This window comes from Saccoglossus kowalevskii, chromosome 11 (genome assembly GCF_978046115.1).
Source record: "Saccoglossus kowalevskii chromosome 11, keSacKowa6.1, whole genome shotgun sequence".
Taxonomy (NCBI): Eukaryota; Metazoa; Hemichordata; class Enteropneusta; family Harrimaniidae; genus Saccoglossus; species Saccoglossus kowalevskii.
In genome coordinates, this window is record NC_140651.1 from 12,174,634 (window position 1) to 12,199,028 (window position 24,395).

The 24,395-nt window shown below is 34.8% G+C and overlaps 1 protein-coding gene across 1 annotated transcript; it reads left to right on the forward strand.

The window, feature by feature from the left end:
* Positions 1–49: 49 nt before the first annotated feature.
* Positions 50–24,121, forward strand: LOC100374033 (uncharacterized). Its single transcript, XM_006821104.3, has 14 exons — positions 50–210; positions 5,401–5,589; positions 7,458–7,538; positions 9,115–9,273; positions 9,926–10,222; positions 10,843–10,987; positions 12,576–12,876; positions 13,709–13,823; positions 17,687–17,826; positions 18,365–18,526; positions 19,837–19,989; positions 21,010–21,180; positions 22,263–22,440; positions 23,720–24,121. The coding sequence occupies exons 2-14, from the start codon at positions 5,490–5,492 to the stop codon at positions 23,866–23,868; spliced, it is 2,151 nt and encodes a 716-aa protein (XP_006821167.1). The 5' UTR covers positions 50–210; positions 5,401–5,489; the 3' UTR covers positions 23,869–24,121.
* Positions 24,122–24,395: the final 274 nt, after the last annotated feature.

The window sequence follows — 24,395 nt, forward strand, 5'->3', positions numbered from 1 at the left end:
TCTCCCATATATGCACGTTCGGGTTAAATGCAGGTCATAGCAAATTTGCATCTCAATTGGGGTTCTACCGGGTATTCTCAGGCAACCTTGCCTTCGCAGAAAATAGGTCATATTGGTTGGCTGTGTTCATTCGACGACGCACTGTACGTGTCGGTCATTCTACTGGTCAAGTAAAGTGCGTGGAAACAACTTTGATGTAGGATACTTCACGTGAGTAAATGAATGATATGAAAATAGTAGAATAGAGGTTGGGGCTGTGTGTTACTGTTATCCGATACGTGTATCATAAAATGTACCCCGGGGATCACTCTATATTAAAACCTTACACCATGTGCATTCTTGCTTAAAAAAATAATAGGCCCCTGGGGCTGGCAGCACATTGGCAAACCATACCCCCTAAAGCGGACATGATGTAAATTCAGTACCCCCTAGAGCAGACATATTGAAGAAAAAAAAAACATTGCAGACATATATTGAGAACATCCTACACCGGCACCCTAACCCCTATTGCGAGCAATCTCTGCCGTTTTTGCACTCAAGTGGAGTGTGATCAACTCAAACAAGCTACTTATGGTTGCTGTGTATGCAACTCCTGTTGGTGTCATTCGTTGTTTGATGAAGAAAGATGAGAAATATTGACATGATTGTGAATATGATTATGTATTTGATAGTATAATACAAAATGCACACAACTTTCGCAGGATTCTTATTCCAGAAAACCCACAAAACTAAACTTTAGAAAGCATGAGCTGAAAGACTCGGCTCCCTCACTCAGGAACTTTTGGGGTACCTATGCTCGTACCAAGATTTCAAATTATCCCCTCAAATGTGGGAAGGCCATTACATTTATAACCCTGGCCCTTATTGACGACACAATTAAGTTAAAAAAGATATTCATTTACACTAAAAACATACTGCCATCCGAACTCAGAAAGGGTTTGAAATACCCAAATATCCACTTTTGAGGCACAGAAAGGTGAGACTATCATGTTATTCTTTGTTATTTGTGGGGGTTACTTAATTACAACGAAGATAAAGATTGGGTGCAGGATCAAAATGTCACCCTTCATGACGGAATTGCTCCATACGTCATGGTCCATAACGGGCTTAAAAAGTGAATATCATCCTGGGATTTCGGCCTGGTATTTTATCGCTGTTACAGTCTCAGGATTAGGCCTACAGTATGTCTTAAATCATAGACACAATAAAGGTAAGTCTAATAATAGTAGAACTAACCAACAAAGCCAAAACTAAACTGATGATCTGATGATCAGATGTGATGCTAATATATAACATGGTTAATTTGAACAATTGGGGCTATCAATTTGATTCAAAGACTACCAATGTCCACCTTCGTTTTGATCGTCGAGTGCCTTCTAATTCTTCATCCGAATTCCCCGCAGTCTACCTTATATACTACTATGCCACATGGCAAATTATGCATTAATAGTTTTACTACGAGTTCCCTCCTGTTTATAGTCTGCACTCTCATTCAGAAGATTGAGACAAAAATAGCCACATTGTTTGTGTAAAAACTGAAAATTGAATCAAATTTTGTCTGTTGGCTCCAAAATTAGGGTTCATTTACAGAAATATTGAAGAGTACAAGAAAAAAGTGCAGAAAAATTTTGGGAGAGAAAGTCTTGTGGTGAAAAGATTTAAAACATTATCAATCAAACATTTTTATCTATTCACTACAAATATATATACGATTCTAATTACTTTGTTAGGAACAAGTCTGATGCAAAACTTGTCTACACTGCAAGTAATATTGTCAGTATGCTTGAATTATTAACATATTTGTCCGAGTTTGTTTCGGCATTCAATTTGTGCTCCCCTGCTTGGTAGATTTATTCCTTTACTCGCATGAAGCTGAATTTCTGCAGATATTAGTTATAACAAAAGGCACAATGTGGCTAAATCTTTCACATATATTGATGACGTACTTTCACATCAACAATACTAAATTCACGGGTTATATTTCGATTATTATATTCAGTTTTGTTCCTAACAAATTTAAGTAGAATCGTATCCAATTAGATTGAGGAGACTACAGAATATGTTTTTTTTCTTCATACTTAGATATGTGCCCTGAATTTTGATAAGGGTTAGCTTTCTACCAAGCAATATGTCACGAGGCATGAAACATTTACAGCAATGTTCCACTTTCTTTTAGCTGTTTGGTAGAAATTTCCCCCAACTCATTCGCTATGTAGCAGGTATGCAGACTTTTTTAAAAAAAATACATTGTATTCTATCGTCAAAACTAATAAACTAATGATAGTATTGTGAGCAGAGAACATTTTTAAAAAACTAAAAAAATATCCAAAGGAAAATTACAGAATAAAAAATATTTATAAAACACACAAGCACATATTTGATAGAACAGCGAAATGAATAAACAAATAAAAAAAATATATAACAAATAATACATGATTTTTTGCTACCGTTTCGATCTTTTTCCCTGAGTTTATAACGACCAACACCTAACGGTATCAGACTCATCATCTATCGGATAGTTAAAAGGGATGACGGTGTACGGGGTGGTTTTTATGGCCAAACCATGTAGGCAGATTATACCATGTCATATCAACCATATGTTTGCACCACTTATTATTATCTTTATTCATCTTTTACTAAAGCCATTAAGGACAAATCACGTTTTTCGACAATCTGAAAGTCCGGCCTTTTATAGCGCAGGACGAGATCGTTGGCTTCGATGACAGCTATACAACAATGTTATTTTTTCACTTGGAGTATAATTCAGCTATTTTGATCGATGCTTGCTTGCTCGGGATGATTATGTTATCATCACAATGACGCCTACAATGAGTGATATCCCTAAGATGAAACAAATACTGACTTCCGCGCCACAAGAAAGCACGTATGCAACGTGTATGTGGGAGGGGGCAAGGGTATCCTGGCACTTTAAGCACTCGGCTAAAACTTCGGTGCCCAATATTCAATTATGCAGATTACTTCATTATATCCATGCGTGTTCACATTTTTGAAAGAATATACCACCACACGAACACTCCTGAATTGAGTACACCCTATCTGGTGTAAAGGACAGGCTGGCATAACATTATGCTACCGTTTGTTTTTCAATACATTATATTAATTAGAGGTAGATAATTTCAAAGAATTTTCGAATAATTTAAAGTGCAGATCACTTTCGAACATTGCATCAATTGAAACATTTAATGTGTCGCCATTGTACATCACAATTCCACAAGAAAAAACTGAAATTTTAGTTGAGAAATGTTATTCATCAAATCTTTTTTCGCAAGATGGTTACATTAAAACTTAATTCGTCGAGGAGGTAACGAATTCTAATAAGGTATGATATAGTGAGAATGATATTGTCAATATGCTCGCATTTCTTGACAACATATTTGTGAAGTTTGAAGGACATGTGTTCAAACAAATCTTTAGTATTCCAATGGTGCAAATTATTAACCGTAACAATGTAATGCTAGTATATACAAACCATTACAGCAATTAAAACTGCTTCATAAAACAATTACAAGCTGATTTATTTTTAAATTCGTATGATCACAAGAAATGTTTTTAAAAAAGTTAATCGCCAGAAAGAAAAATCATGAAGCTGAATTTCACAGATATATTGATGATGTTACTTCCAGAAACAATTCAAAGCTGTTCCAATGGTATGTCCTTCAGAACAGTACTCGGAGAAAAACAAATCGTGCGAAATCTTATCTCTGCGATATGATAATTTCTGACTGGGTAACGACACTTACTCACATTGTAGTAAGAAGGGTAAAATAAATGCCGTTTTCGAAAACCTTTGGCGTCTCTGACTGCAAATTAACTTCCACTGACGTGCACGAACGTTACGTCTAATTAGCATATGATTCGTAAGCGAAGTTCCATAAAATCACGATTCTCTTTGATTTGTGTGTCATGTCATATTTGTAACAAAATGCTAAACATCCTTCAAGTCTATGAAATGTTTGTAAACACATAGTTCGATGTGCAAACTATATAGCACTTTATTTTCACTTGGAATTTATTTTCGCTATTTTCGCTGAAAGAATGAATCAGTGAAAATAAAATCCTGCGAAAATACTTTTTTCCTATGTTCTACATTAAACTGATTAAAATTCAGTGAAAATAAATGTATTATCAAACGGCCAAAATGTTGTTTCAGTGAAAATTAATTCCAGCTAATATAAAGTATTGTACAGTATTATCATATTACGTAATAAAATAAGTAAATAAAACCTAATACACATCACCGTAAATAATATGTCAAAGTAAACATGTACTACCTGTGTGATTAGCCTCATGACGCATCTTTTCCTCGGCCACCGGAAATGCCTCTACAGAAGAATGCTCAATAAAGAGTACACCATTCTGAGGAGTGGGAGGGTTTGGAAAAAAAATAAACAACGCAACATGGGTATCAGCATTGTTATGTAGATGGTTTGGGTGATGTGGACGGAAATAACTGTTATTACTTGATCCCGAAAATATGATACGCAAGCTGAAGTAAAAAATCGCGTAAAAGGGGTGATATTTAGTTATTTGACGCGTATACGCGTGTACCGTGTTTAGGGTTGAATATTTTAAAATATATAAATAAAACGTGAAAAAGAGAATCTCATGAATTCATGTTACCTCAACTTGGAAACAGTTTTTAATTTCTGCACTTGAAAAAGGGTATAATTCACAAAAATAAGTACGTGTTTAGAGGCTTTTTTGAAAAGCTATACTTCAGCATGGGTACCAGGTCTGATATGAAGTAAACCCCCTCCCCCGGGCATTGATCACACTCTTTTGAGGAATACCTGATATGACCTGGCATTCATACCACTCACTCATTATGATTGCTCTTGTTTTTAAGGTGGCAGCGCCCTCAACGAGGGATTGCTAGTTTGATCTTGCAGCCCTAATCACGTATCATGCACATCCTTTTATTATTTAGCTCTACCATGGCTCTACATTGTGCACTGTCGTTATCATAATATTTTTTTATTTTATTTATTTTTTCGTTTTATCATTGAAACCAAGTTTGCCGACATTTTTTATATCAGGAATAACACAATACCTTTACTCTCTCTAACACTAGCATATAAACAGTGTTTTAAAACAATCCTATTATAATAAAATCTTTTTTTTAATATGTGTTTAATTATGAATTATTCATAAATTTTATTTTAATGTATAAGTTATTTATTTATTATTTTTTGGTCATCGCGAGAGCTCACACAGCAATAGAAACAAAACATTAATACAAAAATGTATTAAAAAGTAAATAAAATATGTGAAATAGAAAGATGCCATACAATAAATCAGATTTTAACCAGAAGATAAAAACAGCAATATCGACCAACATTTATATTGTGGACAATAATGAGGGCATAAATGTATTCGCAGGCTCTACCACGAGGCGGAAGTCGTGAAATGACGATTTTATTAATGGCGCCAGCAACGACGAAAAGTGGAATACTGCGTTTAATTTCAAGATGGCGGCTAACATTGTGCAAGTGATCGATACTGTCGATATGACGAAGTCCTCGGAAGAGAAGCGAGTACGGAAGGAGAAGAAAGTCAAAACTAATAACGGTTAGTATACACGACTTTTGTGTAGGTCTATATTCAGTCCAAATCGATGGCATTCAGTCTTAAAGCCGCGTCGGATTTCGACTAAAATCTCCACGTGACGTGTTGTTTGGCCATGTGCTAGCTCAGCTGAGAGTTGTCCGGCTGACTTTTCTTCCGGTACTTGTTGGTAATTCTTACCCGTCGCAAGTTTGTGATTGAGCTACGACACTTGAGTAGTTAGATCACACACAGTAATCACTTTACGGGTATGTGTTTTGGCGACATGGTAGTCTACATGTAAATGGGATTCTGTTTAGCCTTGATGCAGTGTACACAGACTGTACATTGTAAAACAGGACATTAAAAACTTGTATATTTTGGAATCAAATTATGTACAGAGTAAAACTCACATTTGTTTGTAAGAATTATGCTCAAAAATGCTGGAAAATGTTTTGCACAGTTTGCACCCCCGAGTTTCCAATGATCACCCCCCCCCCAAAAAAAAAAACAAACAAACAACAACTGACAAACAGTATAAAAATTAGAGTCAGTCTCAGACAAGTGATCACACTAATTGGTTGTCATAGTAAAAGGTGAATATCAACGTCACGTTGTTACTACTCATTAAAGTGACTTTTGTCTTGATTGTTGTAGTCAAGTACATTCTGCGTGATCTGATTTTTCCAGCAGAGAAGCTACACCACTGTTGATTCGATCACAATTTAAAATCCCAAAGGTGGACTGTAGTAGTAATTATAAAATATTAAAGTGTGTCATACAGGACGAAAAAAAGATAATAAATTTGCAAGATAACTGGGTAAAATGTGAAAAAAAAATGTTGTCTGGTACATGTATGTGTAAACAAAAATAGCTGAAAAGTTTCTCCAGTTCCACCCTCAGATTTTAAATTGCTAAATCCTGAGACATTTTAATCGAGCTTCAGGTGTATTATAATCAGCTTGAAATTGGCTAGAGAAAATATTTGCCAATTACATAAATCAGGGAAAATCGTGTCCAAAAAGAAAACTCGGCAGTAAACTTTTGTTGACCATTGCAGTACGGCTTAATTTGAACATTTGTCATTTACGTTTGAGCATGTGTGCTATTACTAGAACAAATACAGTATTGTTAATTACATCGCATAAAGTGTTGCTGTATCTAATTGTGGATAGATCCTGTGTTATTTGATTTGTCCTTAACGTTTTAATGCTCTCTCTACATCCTCTGGTTTCTGCCTCCACAAAAGGTAACTGCTGTAACCCATTTTTATTTTGTCAGAGTTAAATTTTTGCAAATCAAGGAAACAGTTGTAGCAGTGAAAATTTCATCTCGGGTACTCCTAGCACGATACAGCGACGATCATAGCGAGTCATTATTTAGAAATACACATCTACCCATGAGCCTTTGTGTTTTTACTGTGTGTCGTAATTGTCAATCAGGACACCATCCCCATTCATGAGCAGGTGACAACCCCTCAGTTTTGGACACCGTGACTTGAGTAAAATGTCAGATATCATCTGCTTCCCAATACTCAACCAACATTTGCAATACCGGTACATGCTTATTTGTGTTTTTAAAGGTTACTTTATGTCGATCTCTACCGTTCTTCTCCCAATTTTGATCTTTTCATGTACAAGTTGTTTCTGCGAACATTGCTCTTACGATCGATATTCAGAATTCAGACACTGTTTCTCTACTTTTATTAAGTACTCAAATTCAGAATTCTTTTCCTTCAGTATCCTGTCTTTTTTTTATGAGACATTTCTCGTTCCGCGCTCAGGGTTATGTTCCAGTTCTGCAAGTGCTTAAATATAACCTCGACAGAATGAACCAGTAAATGCATAGTGGACATAAATTTTCACAGACTTTAATATTTTTCTCATTGACAGACTCCAGGAGTTTAAACGGGAGTTTATCACGTGAAATGAAGAAAAATATTAAGAGGAGGGAACTATCAACAAACACATCAGGTACCTAACTGGGAGTCTCTTTCCATTAACACATCTCATGCTGCAGATTTTTTTATACAATAGTCTAGATATCAGTAATTCATGTCCATTTGTGGGGACTTTCGTCAGTTGATGTGTTAATACTGTTACTTATAGTCTTAGTTAATTGATCAAGAGTTGTTTTTGTACCTATCAAATTTTGATCACAACTGCGATACTCTATTTACATATAAGTGTTAAGGTTGTATTCCCACTTTGCAAATATGTGAAACATTACTTCTAGAACAAAATAAAAAGTATAATAATGATGCTGTTTCAGCAAGGGAAAGAAATCATATATTAAAAGTTGATGTCTTGACTTCATTTTCTCAATCATTTCATTTTGAATGTAATAAAGGTTTCATAAAATAAAAGACAAAGAGTAAGTAAATAAAAAAGGGAGGAACCTGAAGTTGTTTCCATGGAAACAATGATTTATAGATTTCCCCCAGAGTATTGAGACTTACTGGAATTGGTCAAATACATACAAATGAAATGAGCAGGCATAGGGAAGTGTAAAAAAAGTGTTAGGCACATCACCAGTGAGAACTTAAAAATAAGCATAAATTACCATACTAGTCTACGTTAGCTCCAAGTGTCCTCAACTCAGAAAAACATGATTTTTTAGGGATGTGCGCTTACCCAAGCAAATGTCAATTTTAGTTCACCATGTGACAATTTTGAAAAATTAAACAATGATCAAAGATCAAGATTTATAATTATACAGTCAAATCAGGGGTGGGCGCTAACCCGAACGTGAACCCAAAAATAGAAATTTCCCAAAAGTGGGGGATGGGCGTTTAGCCGAGCATGGGCACTAACACCTATATAAACATCACCAGTCTTCCTATGATGTCTCTGCTCTTGCAACCTATTTTTTCTGACCTGACACTTTCAATAACATTGGTTTGCACAATATTGTAATGTCCATAGTGAGAGAAAAATGCTAACTTTAACATAACTTTTTTCTCTTCTAATAGAACAAGTATTGTAAACCAATCAAACCATAGCAAATGTTATTACAACTCATTTACTTCACTTTAATGGTGCTCAAAATAGATGTTTTGTGTGGATCCAGATTGGTTAGGAGGTTTAACCGTTTCACCACCAGTTTCCTCTTTTCATCACAAATTCACAAAATAATCCTGTTTATAGTCTGCACTTTCCTTCAAAAGATTGGGACAAAAATAGCCATTTGTGACAAGTATTTACATCACTATACAATGTACCTAGTTATGGTTGTAGGTAATTAACATTGCCTGTTGGAAGCCTCCACGTATAGCCAATATGAATGGGGCAAAATGCCATGACTAGATGATGTGTTAACTCTTTGAATGCTGCAGTCAAATCTTTTCAGCTTTCATTAATAATTGAACCTGAATAATTTTTTTCCATACTTTTTTTAACATTTGATCACAACCCATAGCCATTGAGAAATTATGTCTGTTTGGTCCTAAATGTTCCAATAAATTATTGAAAAATTGCAAATTGTTGCACCACAATTTAGGCAAGAGGAATTGTTCTGATTATATCAACATTTTGTTTCAATCCCTCACAGCATCTACACTGGAACGTAGTGACCCTGAAAAGTTGGCCAGATTGAAGAAACTGAGAAAGAGAAAGAAACTGATGCAGCTGCAGTTGCTCAAACAAAAACAAAAGATGTTGAGAAAAAAGGAAAAAAGAAGAAAAAAAGATGATGATGAAGAGAATGAAGGTGATTAATGAATAAATTTTAATAACAATAGCTGTTTTTCCATTCAACTGCGAGATCTCACGAGTTGTATGAAAGATGAGCGACAAATGCCTGCCGCAAAAATCAAACGATTAGATTTTGAACATGAATTCCTTTATTTCATAGCTCACATCGAAAGGCCGATCTTTGACAGGGGAATATTACGTTTGAATACCATTACTTTGATGTTTGTCGTCACTATGACTCTATGACCTTTGTTTGTCCTGTTTTAAGTCTGATTTCACGCATAGCACGAGATCTCGCAGTGACAGAAAATGGTCTATTGTCATCTATCACAAAGTAATGCTTCAAATTTTTGTCCATGTTTTTCACAAGACCTGTACCAAATGAGAAGATGTGTTCATTTGGTCAACAATTAACAAAGAAATTATATAAAAATACATTACTATTTGGAAAATGTTGCAGCAGCACTTTAATGAAAAATATTATTGCATTTATACTTAACATTGAGTTGTTTTTAATTTCAATTCTTGTTTGTTTGAAAATAGTCAAGCTCAAAGCCGTGTTAGACCAAACTTAGTTTCTCTAATTTAACACAATAGTACATATTTGACTTTTGTTTGAGGCATTTCTGTACTTGACATATATGTACTTCATGAACTCTCTCACACAGTCTCAATTAAAGTACAAAAGCTGTCTAAAGACGATAATGTACACAGTTCTGAAGCTGTGGATTCTACACTCAACGACAGTGATGAGGAAGAGCAAGATGTGGGTCAGAGTGACTTGTTGCAAGAGGAGAGAGAACCTGCTGATGGAGAATCCTCCAATGATGGAGATGATGATGATGACAACGATGAGCAAGAAAAAAATGGTGGGGAAGATGACTCAAAGGAGAAAAAAAGAGAATTCTCAAAGGGTGATGGAAGTAGTAAACTTGGAGACAGTGATGGTCCCAAAGTCCAAGAGTGTGAGTTTCTTCATCTCATCAACTATGCACAATTAAAGAAACATTCGATGATCACAGTGTTTTATTTAACTGGATAATGCATTTTTCTAAACATTTTCAAATTGTCTGATAGATGATGGATCACTGAGATTAACTGACCTGTATCGTACCAAATGAATATACATGAAATGAAATGTTTTGCATGACTGCTAAAGTTCACACATCCTGGTACTTTGCATGACCCTTGAATGTCACACATCCTGGTACTTTGCATGACCCTTGAATGTCACACATCCTGGTACTTTGCATGACCTCTAAGGGTACTGTCATTTTTGACTGATTTTGAACTTCAGTGGCAACTTGGATTTGGGGGGGAAAATCTCGGGATGTGTGACTTTTTCATTCATAATACCAATTATACGTCATGTGACAGGACATATTGCCTGACGTTTACTACATTTGAAAGTTGGTGCCAAAAAATTATATTTACCTAGTTGTACACAGATTGAAAAACATGAAAAAAGTTATCAAATTATAGTTTTTGTCCCTTAATAATAATCATGAATTAATTAATTAATTTGCTTTATTTCTAGTCTTGTAAAATGAAACAAAATTTGATTTGGTTTTAAATTTCATTACAGGGTTAACGAATATCTTGACAGACAGTAAGTTTTCATCGTTGGCAGACCGTGTTTCCGAGTTAACACTGAAAGGTATTGTCGATATGGGATTTACTCACATGACAGAGATTCAGTCGAAAAGTATACCACATTTATTGGAAGGAAGGTAAGTAGTGTGTCAAAGGTCAAGTCTTCACCCTTGGCAGGTAGAGTTTCTTGTAAGCATTGTCGATATGGAGTAGGCCTCCCCACAATTGTGTTGATTTGCTTAAAAGTAGTGCATATACCGTATTTGTCTTCAGTTAAGCGCCACCTTCAATTAGGCGCCAGTGCCACAAAAACTTTGTATTTTACACCTCAATTAAGCGCCAGACAAAGTTGAAATTTTGGCACGTAATGATCGTGAATTGGGCGCCGGCGGATCGACTACCGGTTACCGGTTCGTAGCGATGGACGCGATCGCGGAAGTCCCTCGCTGTTACTGTACGAATGGCTTTTATGTAAAAAAAATTGGTTTTGTTTCTAACAATTTTTAAGAAATCGGTCTATAATCTCTTGAAACATGTCTTTTTAGTCTACTGTAGAAAATATCAGCGTGGTTTTTAATTTCGCAGTAAGTCCATAAAAACGAAATTAAAACAATACGAAAATGTTCTGTTTCAAATGCGCTGTTGTCACAGTAAACAGTGTTAAATTATTCTTTAAATGCTCAGTTTACTTTCCAAAAATAACTAATTTCTTGATTTGAAAAAAAAATCATGCCGTTTTTCCCACCAAAATCAAAGCCAAAATATCGCAAACATCGGCAAATCACTTCCGCATTGCGTTCATACATTATTTAAATGAGCTATGGTAATTTGATCACGTTGGCATCATCCAGCATTTTGATTGGTTAATTAACGACTTGACCTATCAGGTCAAAAAACGCGTTCCAGGTCAAGTCCTAGACAGGAAGCATGGCAGACATCGAATCGCGCCGAGCGTTTACATGCGACCAGAATCATTCACTTACGATGAAATTAAGTTGAATTTTACTTGCATTTTATTTTTTGTACGTTATTATAACTACTACTGAGTAATAATCGTAACCGTGGAATGCAGCATGACCGGAATTTTCTACCGTGATCATTGACTACTAAGCGTTGAATTTGTGTTTGTTTTATTTTTCTGTTGATTGTACGGCAAACTGTGAATGTTTTCTAAAGAATGATAATTTTTGTATAACTTTCTAAACACTTCTGAAAATGGGTCATTTACTCAGTATTTAAAATAAAGGCTACAGTGACTAAGCGTCAGACTGTAATGTAAAATATTGTCAATAATCTATCACCAGAATGGAGCAAAAACAATGGCTTGTAACACAGTTACCGGTACTAGAACTTGAAGTGCTTGAAATAAGCGCCATTTGAAACAAAGTTGCTCAAATTTAACCACAAATAAGCGCCACCATGACATGAAAGTGTAACAAAGTGGCGCCTAATTGAAGACAAATACGGTATGTGGATATGTACAAGTACGCAGATGATAACATTGTTTTTCATTGATTTGTTGAGAAACTGAATGATATTTATTGATCAAATTCCTTATTGAATTATTTCAATGTCACAAAAGTTATAAAATCATTTTTCACTATGTTACTAATACCAAAGTTATATTAATAACTGGTTCTACTAGAACCTGTGTAATTATTAATACTATGAACTTTGTTTATTTTTTTTACGTCTTTCCTGCTTCTTTTCATTTTGTCATCGTAGGGATCTTCTGGCAGCGGCCCAAACAGGTAGTGGCAAAACGTTAGCATTTCTAATCCCCTGTATTGAACTCTTACACAAATTGAAATTTATGCCGCGGAACGGTACTGGCGTAATAATCATATCGCCGACAAGGGAATTGTCTATGCAGACGTACGGCGTGCTGAGAGAAGTGTTAAAATACCATTACCATACATTTGGTTTGATTATGGGAGGAGCGAACCGAGCTGAAGAGTCAAAGAAATTAGGCAAAGGTGTTAATATTGTTGTAGCAACACCGGGACGATTATTGGATCATTTACAGGTAAATTAATACAAGAATTGAAGTCGTAATGAAACGCCATCCAGCATTCTCTTCTATTGTCCGTTTCATTTCGTGTCAACTACTAACAAATATTTTAAAAAAATTTCGCTTCTAATTAATTTTTGCTATTTTTGCTGAAAGAATGATTCAGTGAAAATAAAATCCAGCAAATATACCTTTTTCCCTATATTTTACATTTCAACTTATCAAAAATCAGTGAAATTACTAAATTCCATACAAAACACCCGAAAATTTTCTTCAGCGAAAATTAATTCCAGATACAATAAAGTATATTACAGTACTAGCCAATGTACTAAAATAGTTTTACCAAGGATAGCGACGATATTGTTGTAAAAAGTATTATGAAGATCCTTAGATGAAACTGTATTTCTGTTTATTGATTTTAAACGAATTGAAGCCAAAATGCAAAACACATGGTTTTGATCATTTGAGATGTTAATTGCACTCAGTAAATCTCCATGGCTAAATAGTACTAAAATTACTGTAGATTTTAGTTTAAATTTGACTACTTGTACTGAACTTGTTCTAAGAAATTTTGTTTACATAACAATAATGTAAACAGCTTAATTTTCGTTGATAGAAATTTTTTTGATTTGATTTTATGCCACTCATGAAGACAAATTTACTCAAAAGTTGCGTTGTATGATCTTAGAAATATTTTCACTGCTACAAAATTTGACAATTTTCAAAACTCACAAAACTTTCAAAATTTGTCCTAGTACTCTTCATGTTACAAAGAAGAATGATGGTGAAACAAACAAATATTTATTATGAAACTATAAAATATTAATTTGATTTTTCCTTCTTTCAGAATTCACCTCAATTTATGTACAAAAATCTACAATGTTTGGTGATAGACGAAGCTGATAGGATATTGGAAGTGGGTTTTGAAGAGGAAATGAAACAGATTATGAAATTATTACCAAGTAAGTAGATGTTTACCCTTATTCCACATTTTTTTGAACAACACGTAATAATCCATGTCAGTATTTCCTTGATGGTGGAGTAAAAAATTACATCAGCTTCAAAAACGTAAAACTCACATAAAACACACTTTTTTTGTATCACTACCAAAAAACTGAGACGAACACTAATCATTTCGTTCACAGACTGGCTAATATGCATAAACATTTTTTGAAATTTGGGTTTGTTTTGTGTTTTGTGATCGTTGTGAAATTTGCGCGACTTCTACAATCTACAATCTACATCACATATTACGCATTTGAATACCATCATCTTAAAATATTCTGAATCATACTGTGCTTGGAAATTTTTAGTCCCCGTTCGGACGCAGTCCGAAAACGGGGACTTATGTTTTGCCCTGTGTGCGTCCGTGCGTCCGTGCGTCCGTGATCACCTGTATCTCAAACATGCATGGACCGATTAAGTTCAAACTTCACTCATACATCACACCTTATATGGGACATATGCACATGCATTTTTTTCATGATCCGATTAACGATAGCCGAATAGCGGCCATTTTAAGGCCGAAAATGCATCAAAATCGCACATTTTCACCATTCCGGACCCGGATCTCAGTTATGCATGGACGGATTTTGTTCAAATTTGGTACATACATTAAACATAATAGGACCTTGATGCACGTCATTTTTTTTTTTGGATCGGGTTCGAAATGGCCGACTGGCGGCCATTTTGTTTTAAAGAATTCAGTTCTGGATCCGTATCTGAGACATGCTTGGATTGATCGAGTTCAAACTTCACACACACAAGGTACATCATGTCACAAATATGTATGTGCATTTGTTTCATGATCTCATTAACGATAGCCAAATGGCGGCCGCTTTAAGGCCGAAAATGCATTGAAATCGCACATTTTCACCATTCCGGACCCGGATCTCAGTTATGCATGGACGGATTTCATTCAAATTTGGTACATACATTAAACATAATAGGACCTTGATGCACGTCATTTTTTTTTTCGGATCAAGTTCGAAATAGCCGACTGGTGGCCATTTTGTTTTAAAGAATTCAGTTCTGGATCCGTATCCGAGACATGTCTGGATTGATCAAGTTCAAACTTCACACACACAAGGTACATCATGTCACAAATATGTATGTGCATTTGTTTCATGATCTCATTAACGATAGCCGAATAGCGGCCATTTTAAGGCCGAAAATGCATCAAAATCGCACATTTTCACCATTCCGGACCCGGATCTCAGTTATGCATGGACGGATTTTGTTCAAATTTGGTACATACATTAAACATAATAGGACCTTGATGCACGTCATTTTTTTTTTTGGATCAAGTTCGAAATGGCCGACTGGCGGCCATTTTGTTTTAAAGAATTCAGTTCTGGATCCGTATCTGAGACATGCTTGGATTGATCGAGTTCAAACTTCACACACACAAGGTACATCATGTCACAAATATGTATGTGCATTTGTTTCATGATCTCATTAACGATAGCCAAATGGCGGCCGCTTTAAGGCCGAAAATGCATTGAAATCGCACATTTTCACCATTCCGGACCCGGATCTCAGTTATGCATGGACGGATTTCATTCAAATTTGGTACATACATTAAACATAATAGGACCTTGATGCACGTCATTTTTTTTTTCGGATCAAGTTCGAAATAGCCGACTGGCGGCCATTTTGTTTTAAAGAATTCAGTTCTGGATCCGTATCCGAGACATGTCTGGATTGATCAAGTTCAAACTTCACACACACAAGGTACATCATGTCACAAATATGTATGTGCATTTGTTTCATGATCTCATTAACGATAGCCAAATGGGGGCCGCTTTAAGGCCGAAAATGCATTGAAATCGCACATTTTCACCATTCCGGACCCGTATCTCAGTTATGCATGGATGGATTTTGTTCAAATTTGGTACATACATTAAACATAATAGGACCTTGATGCACGTCTTTTTTTTTTCGGATCAAGTTCGAAATGGCCGACTGGCGGCCATTTTGTTAAAGAATTCAGTTCTGGATCCGTATCCAAGACATGTCTGGATTGATCAAGTTCAAACTTCACACACACATGGTACATCATGTCACAAATAGATATGTGCATTTGTTTCATGATCTGCTTAACAATAGCGGAATGATGGCCATTTTAAGGCCGAAAATGCATCAAAATCACATATTTTCACAATTCCAGAACTGGATCTCAGTCATGCATGGATGGATTTTGTTCAGATTTAGCACAATGTGTTGTACATATGCAGGTGCATTTCGGTCATGATCTGCTTTGAATGTATATCAGGGTTCTCCCCAGGGCTTTTTAGCGCCGAGGTCCGCGGCGCTATACCTGTGAATCTCGGCGCTTCACTTGGGACCTCGGCGCTATGTGTTCCCACCTCGGCGCTTGATTTCATATTTGACATGCCAATATCAGATGTGAAAAAGCTTTGTTCGCCACGCCGGTCGGCCCCGACCGTCACTCAAAATTAGTGACCACCACGGAAATGCTTCCGACGAGGACTATTAATTACGTACCGACCGACACGCATCCTGCCAGTCGTGGATTATAATTTATAAACAATAGACCTAGTCGCACGATACGTAGCGGCTAGTCAAATTTGTGGAATTAGCACCTCTTTCTTTGTAAGTAAATACTTTCTGCGATAACGCAGTCTTTAGATTTAAAGCTAAAATTATTTCAAAATCAATTCCACCTCGATATAACATGGTCAAATCGGAGTTCACGATCAGTTCACGCTACTCAAGAAAAAAACAACGTGTTTATTGCGTGATTTGGTAAAATACATTTGAACTGTTATCATTGCGAATCATGTAAAAACTCTTCTTTCAAGACCTAATTTACCTTTTAAAAATTGCAAATCACCTCTTTCGAAAGCTGTCATGCAGTTTTCAATTGAAATCGATGCCAACACATCGTGCTACGACATCGCTTTACTTCCGCAATGTAATTTTTATGATCACTACCATTCGGAAAACTTCGGGTTCTACCGGCATTACCATGCGTCATTTTGATTGGTTAATGGAATTTTTGACCCATCGGGTCAAAGGACACATGCTAATGTTTCACAAACATCATGGCGGGTCTGTTTTTTTTTTACCGAAGCGATCAAGTGATCAAAAATAATCGCTCCCGATAAAAATAAGTCGGATTTTACTTACATTTCATATCAAAAAAAAAAGAAGTAAAATTTGTTGAGGAATTATTGCTATAACTGGTGTATAACATGGCCAAGTAAGTTATGTCACGTCGTAACTTTGATGATCGTTTTGAAGCTTTATTTGTTCGCTCATTACTGTAATTGTAAACGTTTTAGAAGTTGATGGTACGAATAATAAATTACAACAATACGTCAATTAATTACGTGATCGATTTTTTGAAGGAGAATGTTTTTGGAGTGAATAAAATTAAGAGATTCGTGAACATAAATCTGGCTTAACGTTTTGAATGCGTTTCCTTCAACGTTTTACAAAACAATTAAATTGCAACAATAATGTATTTGTGTTTGTTTTTAGTCTGCAGCATTTGTATTTCGAGAATGTTTCAAACTCTTCTAAATTGTGAAACATAATGTGTTGATTCCATTAAAAAAAATATTTGCCCTGTGACTGAGCTCACTAATATTCATAATTGTAAATAAGTTCTGTTAATCAATGAAGGAAAGATATGTAAATGATATGCAAATTATTATGCAAATTAGCCCCGGTGCTATGCATTTTTTCTGGGGAGAACCCTGTATATGTCACTCAAATATGAACGGAACGGGGACGTGTCATTGACAATGACTTGTTTATTATTATAATTAAACAGTTCTTTTTTTTATCTTATTTCCAGAAAGACGGCAGACAATGCTGTTTTCAGCGACCCAGACAAAAAAAATAGAAAATTTGGCGAGACTTTCGCTAAAAACACAGCCTGTGTATGTTGGTGTGGATGATACTAAAGAAAAAGCCACAGTGGAAGGATTAGAACAAGTAAGAAGATTGGCCACCATTTTATTGCTTTAATTGTTTTTCACTTCAACTTATTTATTTAACAAGTAGCCTCTTGGCTGAGATAACTCCGCTGTTAGCAATGTACATTTCAATTAAAGAATTAAAGATATCATCATGAAATGAAGAAATCTGAGAGAGGCCTACCTGGGGTACCTATATGTATAGTATCAAAGCAATCGGACTTGCAGTTTTAAACAAGAAGTTGAAAATATCACTTTTTACCAAAAAAGACAAAAATATTCATCAAAATTAGTGAATTGAAGATATCATCATGATATGAACAAATCTGAGAGAAGTCTACCTGAGGCACCTATATCTATTGATTCAAAGCAATCGGACTTGTGGTTTTCAACAAGAAGTCGAAAATATCACTTTTTATCAAAAATTACAAAAATATTCATCAAAATTAGAAAATTGAAGATGTCATTCTAAAAGAGGAAATTGAATAGGAATACAAATCAGTTTCAAAGAAACCACCATTGCATCTACTTATCTATTATTATCTCTTTGCTGACAGGGCTATGTGGTGTGTACGTCAGAAAAACGATTTCTTCTGCTTTTCACATTTTTGAAGAAGAACCGTCGAAAGAAAGTGATGGTGTTTTTTTCCTCGTGTATGTCTGTGAAGTATCACTGTGAACTTCTCAACTATATTGACCTGCCGGTCATGTCCATCCATGTAAGTACAGATTCTTTTTGTAGCAGAGTTTGTGGTGGTATTCTTACAGCAAGTCATAGAAAGTATTCAAAGTTACTTTGTAACAAATGCTCAGATTCATTCGGGACCAATCATATTCATACAGGGATGGTAGTGAAAGAAAAAATGACATCAAATGTCATTCTCAACTGAGGCATGTCTGTAATCTATGGATTTGATTGCCGTCTGTGTTGGCAAATCTCTGTGCCATTCAATGTATCATGATTTATTTATTAACATTTTCATTATTCCAACTTCAAAAGGTGTTTAAGGTAGAAGCCTACTCATAAATTAAAAAACTCAGAATTATTCATTTTGCAATAAATTGTACTCCACGGCAATATAAGAATATTGACCTAAAAAAAGTTGGGGGTCACCAGCCTTATTTTGGAGAAATTAATGGTTGTATTTTAGTGGAAAGTCGCCATTTTGACACTATTTTAATGCTTTACCACAGGTTCCTATGGCAGAGATATTATGCAATATCTCAAAATCTAGCCTGGTGACATAGGCTGAAAAAATCATATATTGTTAATGATGGGGTACTTTTTGTTCTGAATTATTTAAAAAATCGGGGTTTTAAAAAGTGTCAAAAATGCAATTTTTCTTTAACATTGTGTTCTATGGAATTCAAGAAATAATAGGACACATTTCTCAAAAAGCACAACTGTAACACACAAAACAACGCTATTTCATTGTACCATGAGACATTAGCTTCATGATTGTACATAATAAAATAATGAACATTGTCATGCGATTTATGACCAATTTTGTCAAAAATTATGACTAGGCTTCCACCTTAAATGATAGAATGTGTTTCATGGTGCATGAAAAATGAATTATTAAATTCACCATGATGTGTTAATGATGAAAACTATCACTAAGGGTATATTTAAACATGAATCTATAAATATGTGCATACTAATTAGATATTTTGCATATTTATTATATTTCATCAGACTGGTACTAGTACCGTACTGCTTATATCATTAGACATATTTTAATATTCATGTATAAATTTGTGTAAAGTAATTAGATATCTTGCATATCAACTATTTTGTAGTTATATCATTTCAGACATATTTTAACATGCATTTATAAATATGTGCATAGTAATTAGATAATTTGCATATTAAGGGTTTTTCATTATTTCACTACTACCGGGTACTTGTATGGGAAAAAACTATCAAATAACCTTATGTACCATAATGCAAACTCCATTTTTTCTGTAAAATGTTGCTTTTACCATTGTTTAGTATTTAAAACTGATAATTACATTTTCTTGTACCTAGGGTCGACAAAAACAAACCAAGAGAACGCAGACGTTTTTCCAGTTTTGTAATGCATCAGAAGGAATTCTGCTGTGTACTGATGTTGCTGCTAGAGGTTTAGATATACCAGCAGTTGATTGGATAGTACAGTATGATCCTCCGGATGACCCAAAGGTAGGTTTGTGTTGTGTGTTTTATTGGATAGTACAATATAACCTACTGGATGATTCAAACGTAGGTGTGTGTTCTGATTGGATAGTACAATATAACCCACTGGATGATTCAAATGTAGGTGTGTGTTCTGATTGGATAGTACAATATAACCCACTTGATGATTTGAATGTAGGGTTGTATTGTGTGTTCTGATTGGATAGTACAGTATGATCCTCCGGATGACCCAAAGGTAGGTTTGTGTTGTGTGTTTTGATTGGATAGTACAATATAACCCACTGGATGATTCAAACGTAGGTGTGTGTTCTGATTGGATAGTACAGTATAACCCACTTGATGATTTGAATGTAGGGTTGTATTGTGTGTTCTGATTGGATAGTACAGTAGGATCTTCTGGATGACCCAAAGGCAGGTTTGTTTTGTGTGTTCTGATTGGATAGAATAGTAAAACCCACTGGAGGATTCAAATGTAGGTGTTTTTTTGATTGGATAGTACAGTATGATTCTCTGGATGGCCCGAAAGGTAAGTTTGTATTGTGTGTTCTGATTGGATAGTACAGTATAACCCACTGGAGGATTCAAATGTAGGTGTGTGTTCTGATTGGATAGTACAGTATGATTCTCTGGATGGCCCGAAAGGTAGGTTTGTATTGTGTGTTCTGATTGGATAGAATAGTATAATCCACTGGATGATTCAAATGTAGGTTTGTATTGTGTGTTCTGATTGGATAGAATAGTATGCCCACTTGATGATTTGAATGTAGGGTTGTATTGTGTGTTCTGATTGGATAGTACAGTATGATCCTCCAGATGACCCGAAGGTAGGTTTGTGTTGTGTGTTCTGATTGGATAGAATAGTAAAACCCACTGGAAGGTTCAAATGTAGGTGTGTGTTCTGATTGGATAGTACAGTATGATCCTCCGGATGACCCAAAGCTAGTTTGTGTTACTTGTTCTGATTGGATAGTTCAGGCACAAGTATTATTTTTGTGGAATTATAACTTTTTATTTTTTTGTTTACAGGAATACATTCACAGGGTTGGCCGCACAGCTAGAGGTATCGATGGGAGGGGACACGCTTTACTCATATTACGTCCTGAAGAGCTTGGTTTCTTGAGGTATCTTAAAAATGCGAAGGTTCCACTCAGTGAATTTGAATTTTCATGGAACAAAATTGCTAATATACAGTCACAGGTAAGTATGAAGGTCGGTGTTTCTGACTTTCATTTCATTTCATCACTTTGTATTGTATCTGAGTAGTATTGATAATTATAAAACCCCATACTGTAAAATACTTTATTTTAGCTGGAATAAATTTTTCGCTGAAAAAACTTATTGGGTGATTTGTTTGGAATTTATTTTCACTGATTTTTGAAAAGTTCAATTTAAAATATATAGGGAAAAATATTCGTCGGATTTTATTTTCACTGAATCATTCCTTCAGCGAAAATAGCGAAAATTAATTTCAATGTAAAATAATGTAATACTGCAGTTGAACTGAAAATGTCATCCGTAAAAAGATTCAGCACTCAAGTTTCTGTATTTGGAAACAAATTGATTATTAGACCTACTAGTACAAGATTGTAAACAAAAACTTGTATTCATGACAAAAGCTGCCTTGATTTACTGACCAGCCCTAAGAACACAACAGTCGTCCAAAATCTTTAGGGACTTTTCAGACATCATTCAGTAAAGTCCTATTGTGTTCATGACTGTAAATTGCATTTAATTCAAATTGTTTAAATACTGTAAAATACTTTATTTTCGCTGAAGGAATGATTCAGTGAAAATAAAATCCAGCGAATATACCCTTTTTCCTATATTTTACATTCAACTCGCCAAAAATCAGTTAATATATATTCTATACAAAACACCTTCTATTGAAATATGCATTCACAACATCTCTCCATAGAAACACTTACTGTAAAATATTTTATTTTAGCTGGAATTAATTTTCACTGAAAAAACTTTTTGAGTGTTTTGTATGGGATTTATTTTCACTGACTTTTGACGAGTTGAATGTAAAATATAGGAAAAAAGGTATATTCGCTGGATTTTATTTTAACTGAATAATTTCTTCAGCGAAAATAAGTTGCAAGTGAAATTAAATTATACACTTTATATGGAGTGAAAATATTTGATTTAAATATATTACGTATGATTGTTATAAATTTTCACAATGACATTCTGATAGTTAGTATTGTCCCAATATCGACTACAGACTACATTTGCATATTGCAAGTCTATAATTAACATCTTCTATATTTTTATGGCAGCTTGAGAGATTGATTGAGAAGAACTATTTCCTTCACAAGTCGTCACAGGAAGCCTATAAGTCGTATGTCCGTGCTTACGATTCACACAGTCTGAAACATATATTTGATGTAAATACCCTGGATTTACAGAAAGCCGCCCAGTCATTTGGATTTAAAGTACCGCCAAGTGTTGATTTCAGTATCCTTTTCAGATTTGTTTACGTGCATTTTTTTTCATTTACCAGCCAATGTGTGATGGTAGATATGCCATCAAAATAATATGTAATGGTCAATGCCTGGCGAGGGAGCACAGCTGATTAGTTTATCAGTTTACTACAAATAGAAACTTCGTAACCATAAAAGAATGAAGCATGTGAACTGCGGAATTTGTGTTATTAGTTCACATGCAAGTTGAGCAGGATTCAAGATGAGTCCAGACATGATTCGTGTGCCGACGTTGATAAAAATGACTCGAAACACTATTCAAAGTTTAACTATTTTCAGTTCATTGCCAGAAAACGAATGCCTTATCACTGAACATTATTCTGATAATGTTTTGTCATGATTGAGCTGTTTTGCTTTGCATAATTTGTGAAACATCAACAAAAAGGTGCTGCCCTTTGACCTGAAGTGCACCGTTTTCAAACTCTTAGTGTATATTGATTTCTTCCATACTCTTCTACATACATATATATATATATATATATATATATATATATATATATATATATATATATATATATATATATATATATATATATATATATATATGCAAATTATTCTATACCTGAAATATGATTTATAAATGAATTGATCTAGAGAACTGGTTATCTGATTTTCTTCAAATTTGTGACTATAACTGGAAACATACATTACATCTAATCCACACTCGGATTAATAGTTTTAATTCAATGGCTTTGAAATGAACTGAACTGATTAAAATTATCTGAGGATAACATGTTATATAGGATCAAAGATTATTTCTTTATCTCACAGTTTTAATGTTTAGAGATCACATGATTACTTTGGTTCCTGGTGTGTACTGGTTGTCAATTACAAAATAAATCAACCAAGATCTTTCTGAAACTATGAGCTGAAACAAAATGAGCTTCAAAGAATTATTTCTTTTAATAACTAAATTCAGAAAAGTTATAGAAAAATGAAACTACTTTTGAACAATGTTGTCAGTCGGTCACAAATAGAGATGATTCAAACAGACATATTAAAAGAAACTTTTGTCAAACCTCGGTGACAAAATTCTCCATCACATAATCAATTAAAGCAAGCAGTGAAAATAGTTCAATTTATTTTCTCGCACATCCAAGCTTTCAGAAAATATATAATTTGACAATATACATTTTAACAACAGACTGATTTTATTATTATCTCTCTTTCTGGAGTTTATCCAAGTCTGTCATATTTTGTCTGCTGTAGGTCTTGGAACATAATTTATTAATTTCCTTAATTCCTAATTTCAGGCATACATGCTAGTAAAAAGGTGCAGAAGTCAAGGAGAGGAGCGCCCCCACCAGGCGCTGCTATTCACAATAGGAAAGCTGCCTTTAAAAGCAAGATTTACCGACATGTTGATAACAAACCAAAAGGAAAACGTCAATTCGCAAGATAATCACGACTAAACCACCCCTATTTTTACAATAAAATAATCTCTTGTATATGTTGATTCTCTGGTTCCTTCCAAAAAATTGGGAATGCTAGGGGTGGTCACTTAAGAGTGGCAACATTTGTAATCAAGGGTTGTGATCATGGGCTCTTCCTGCCTCAATATTGCACTGTGTCTGTCAATCAATTTATAACTTGTTACAACGACTGTTGCTTGACAATTAAAATTCAATATTTCAGAGATCTACCTGAGAAGTAAATTTGTCTGTGTCTGCTTCACAATATTGTCCAATATCAGAATATATTGAGTATATTACTTTCTAGGGCAGTATATTATATCTCTAATGTATTACGCAGCAGGGCATTATAACCATATATATCACCCTAATATATTGCTCTCAGGGCAGTATAACCTGATATATCACCCTAATATATTGCTCTCAGGGCAGTATAACCTGATATATCACCCTCATATATTGCATTCAGGGCAGTATAACCTGATATATCACCCTAATATATTGCTCTCAGGGCAGT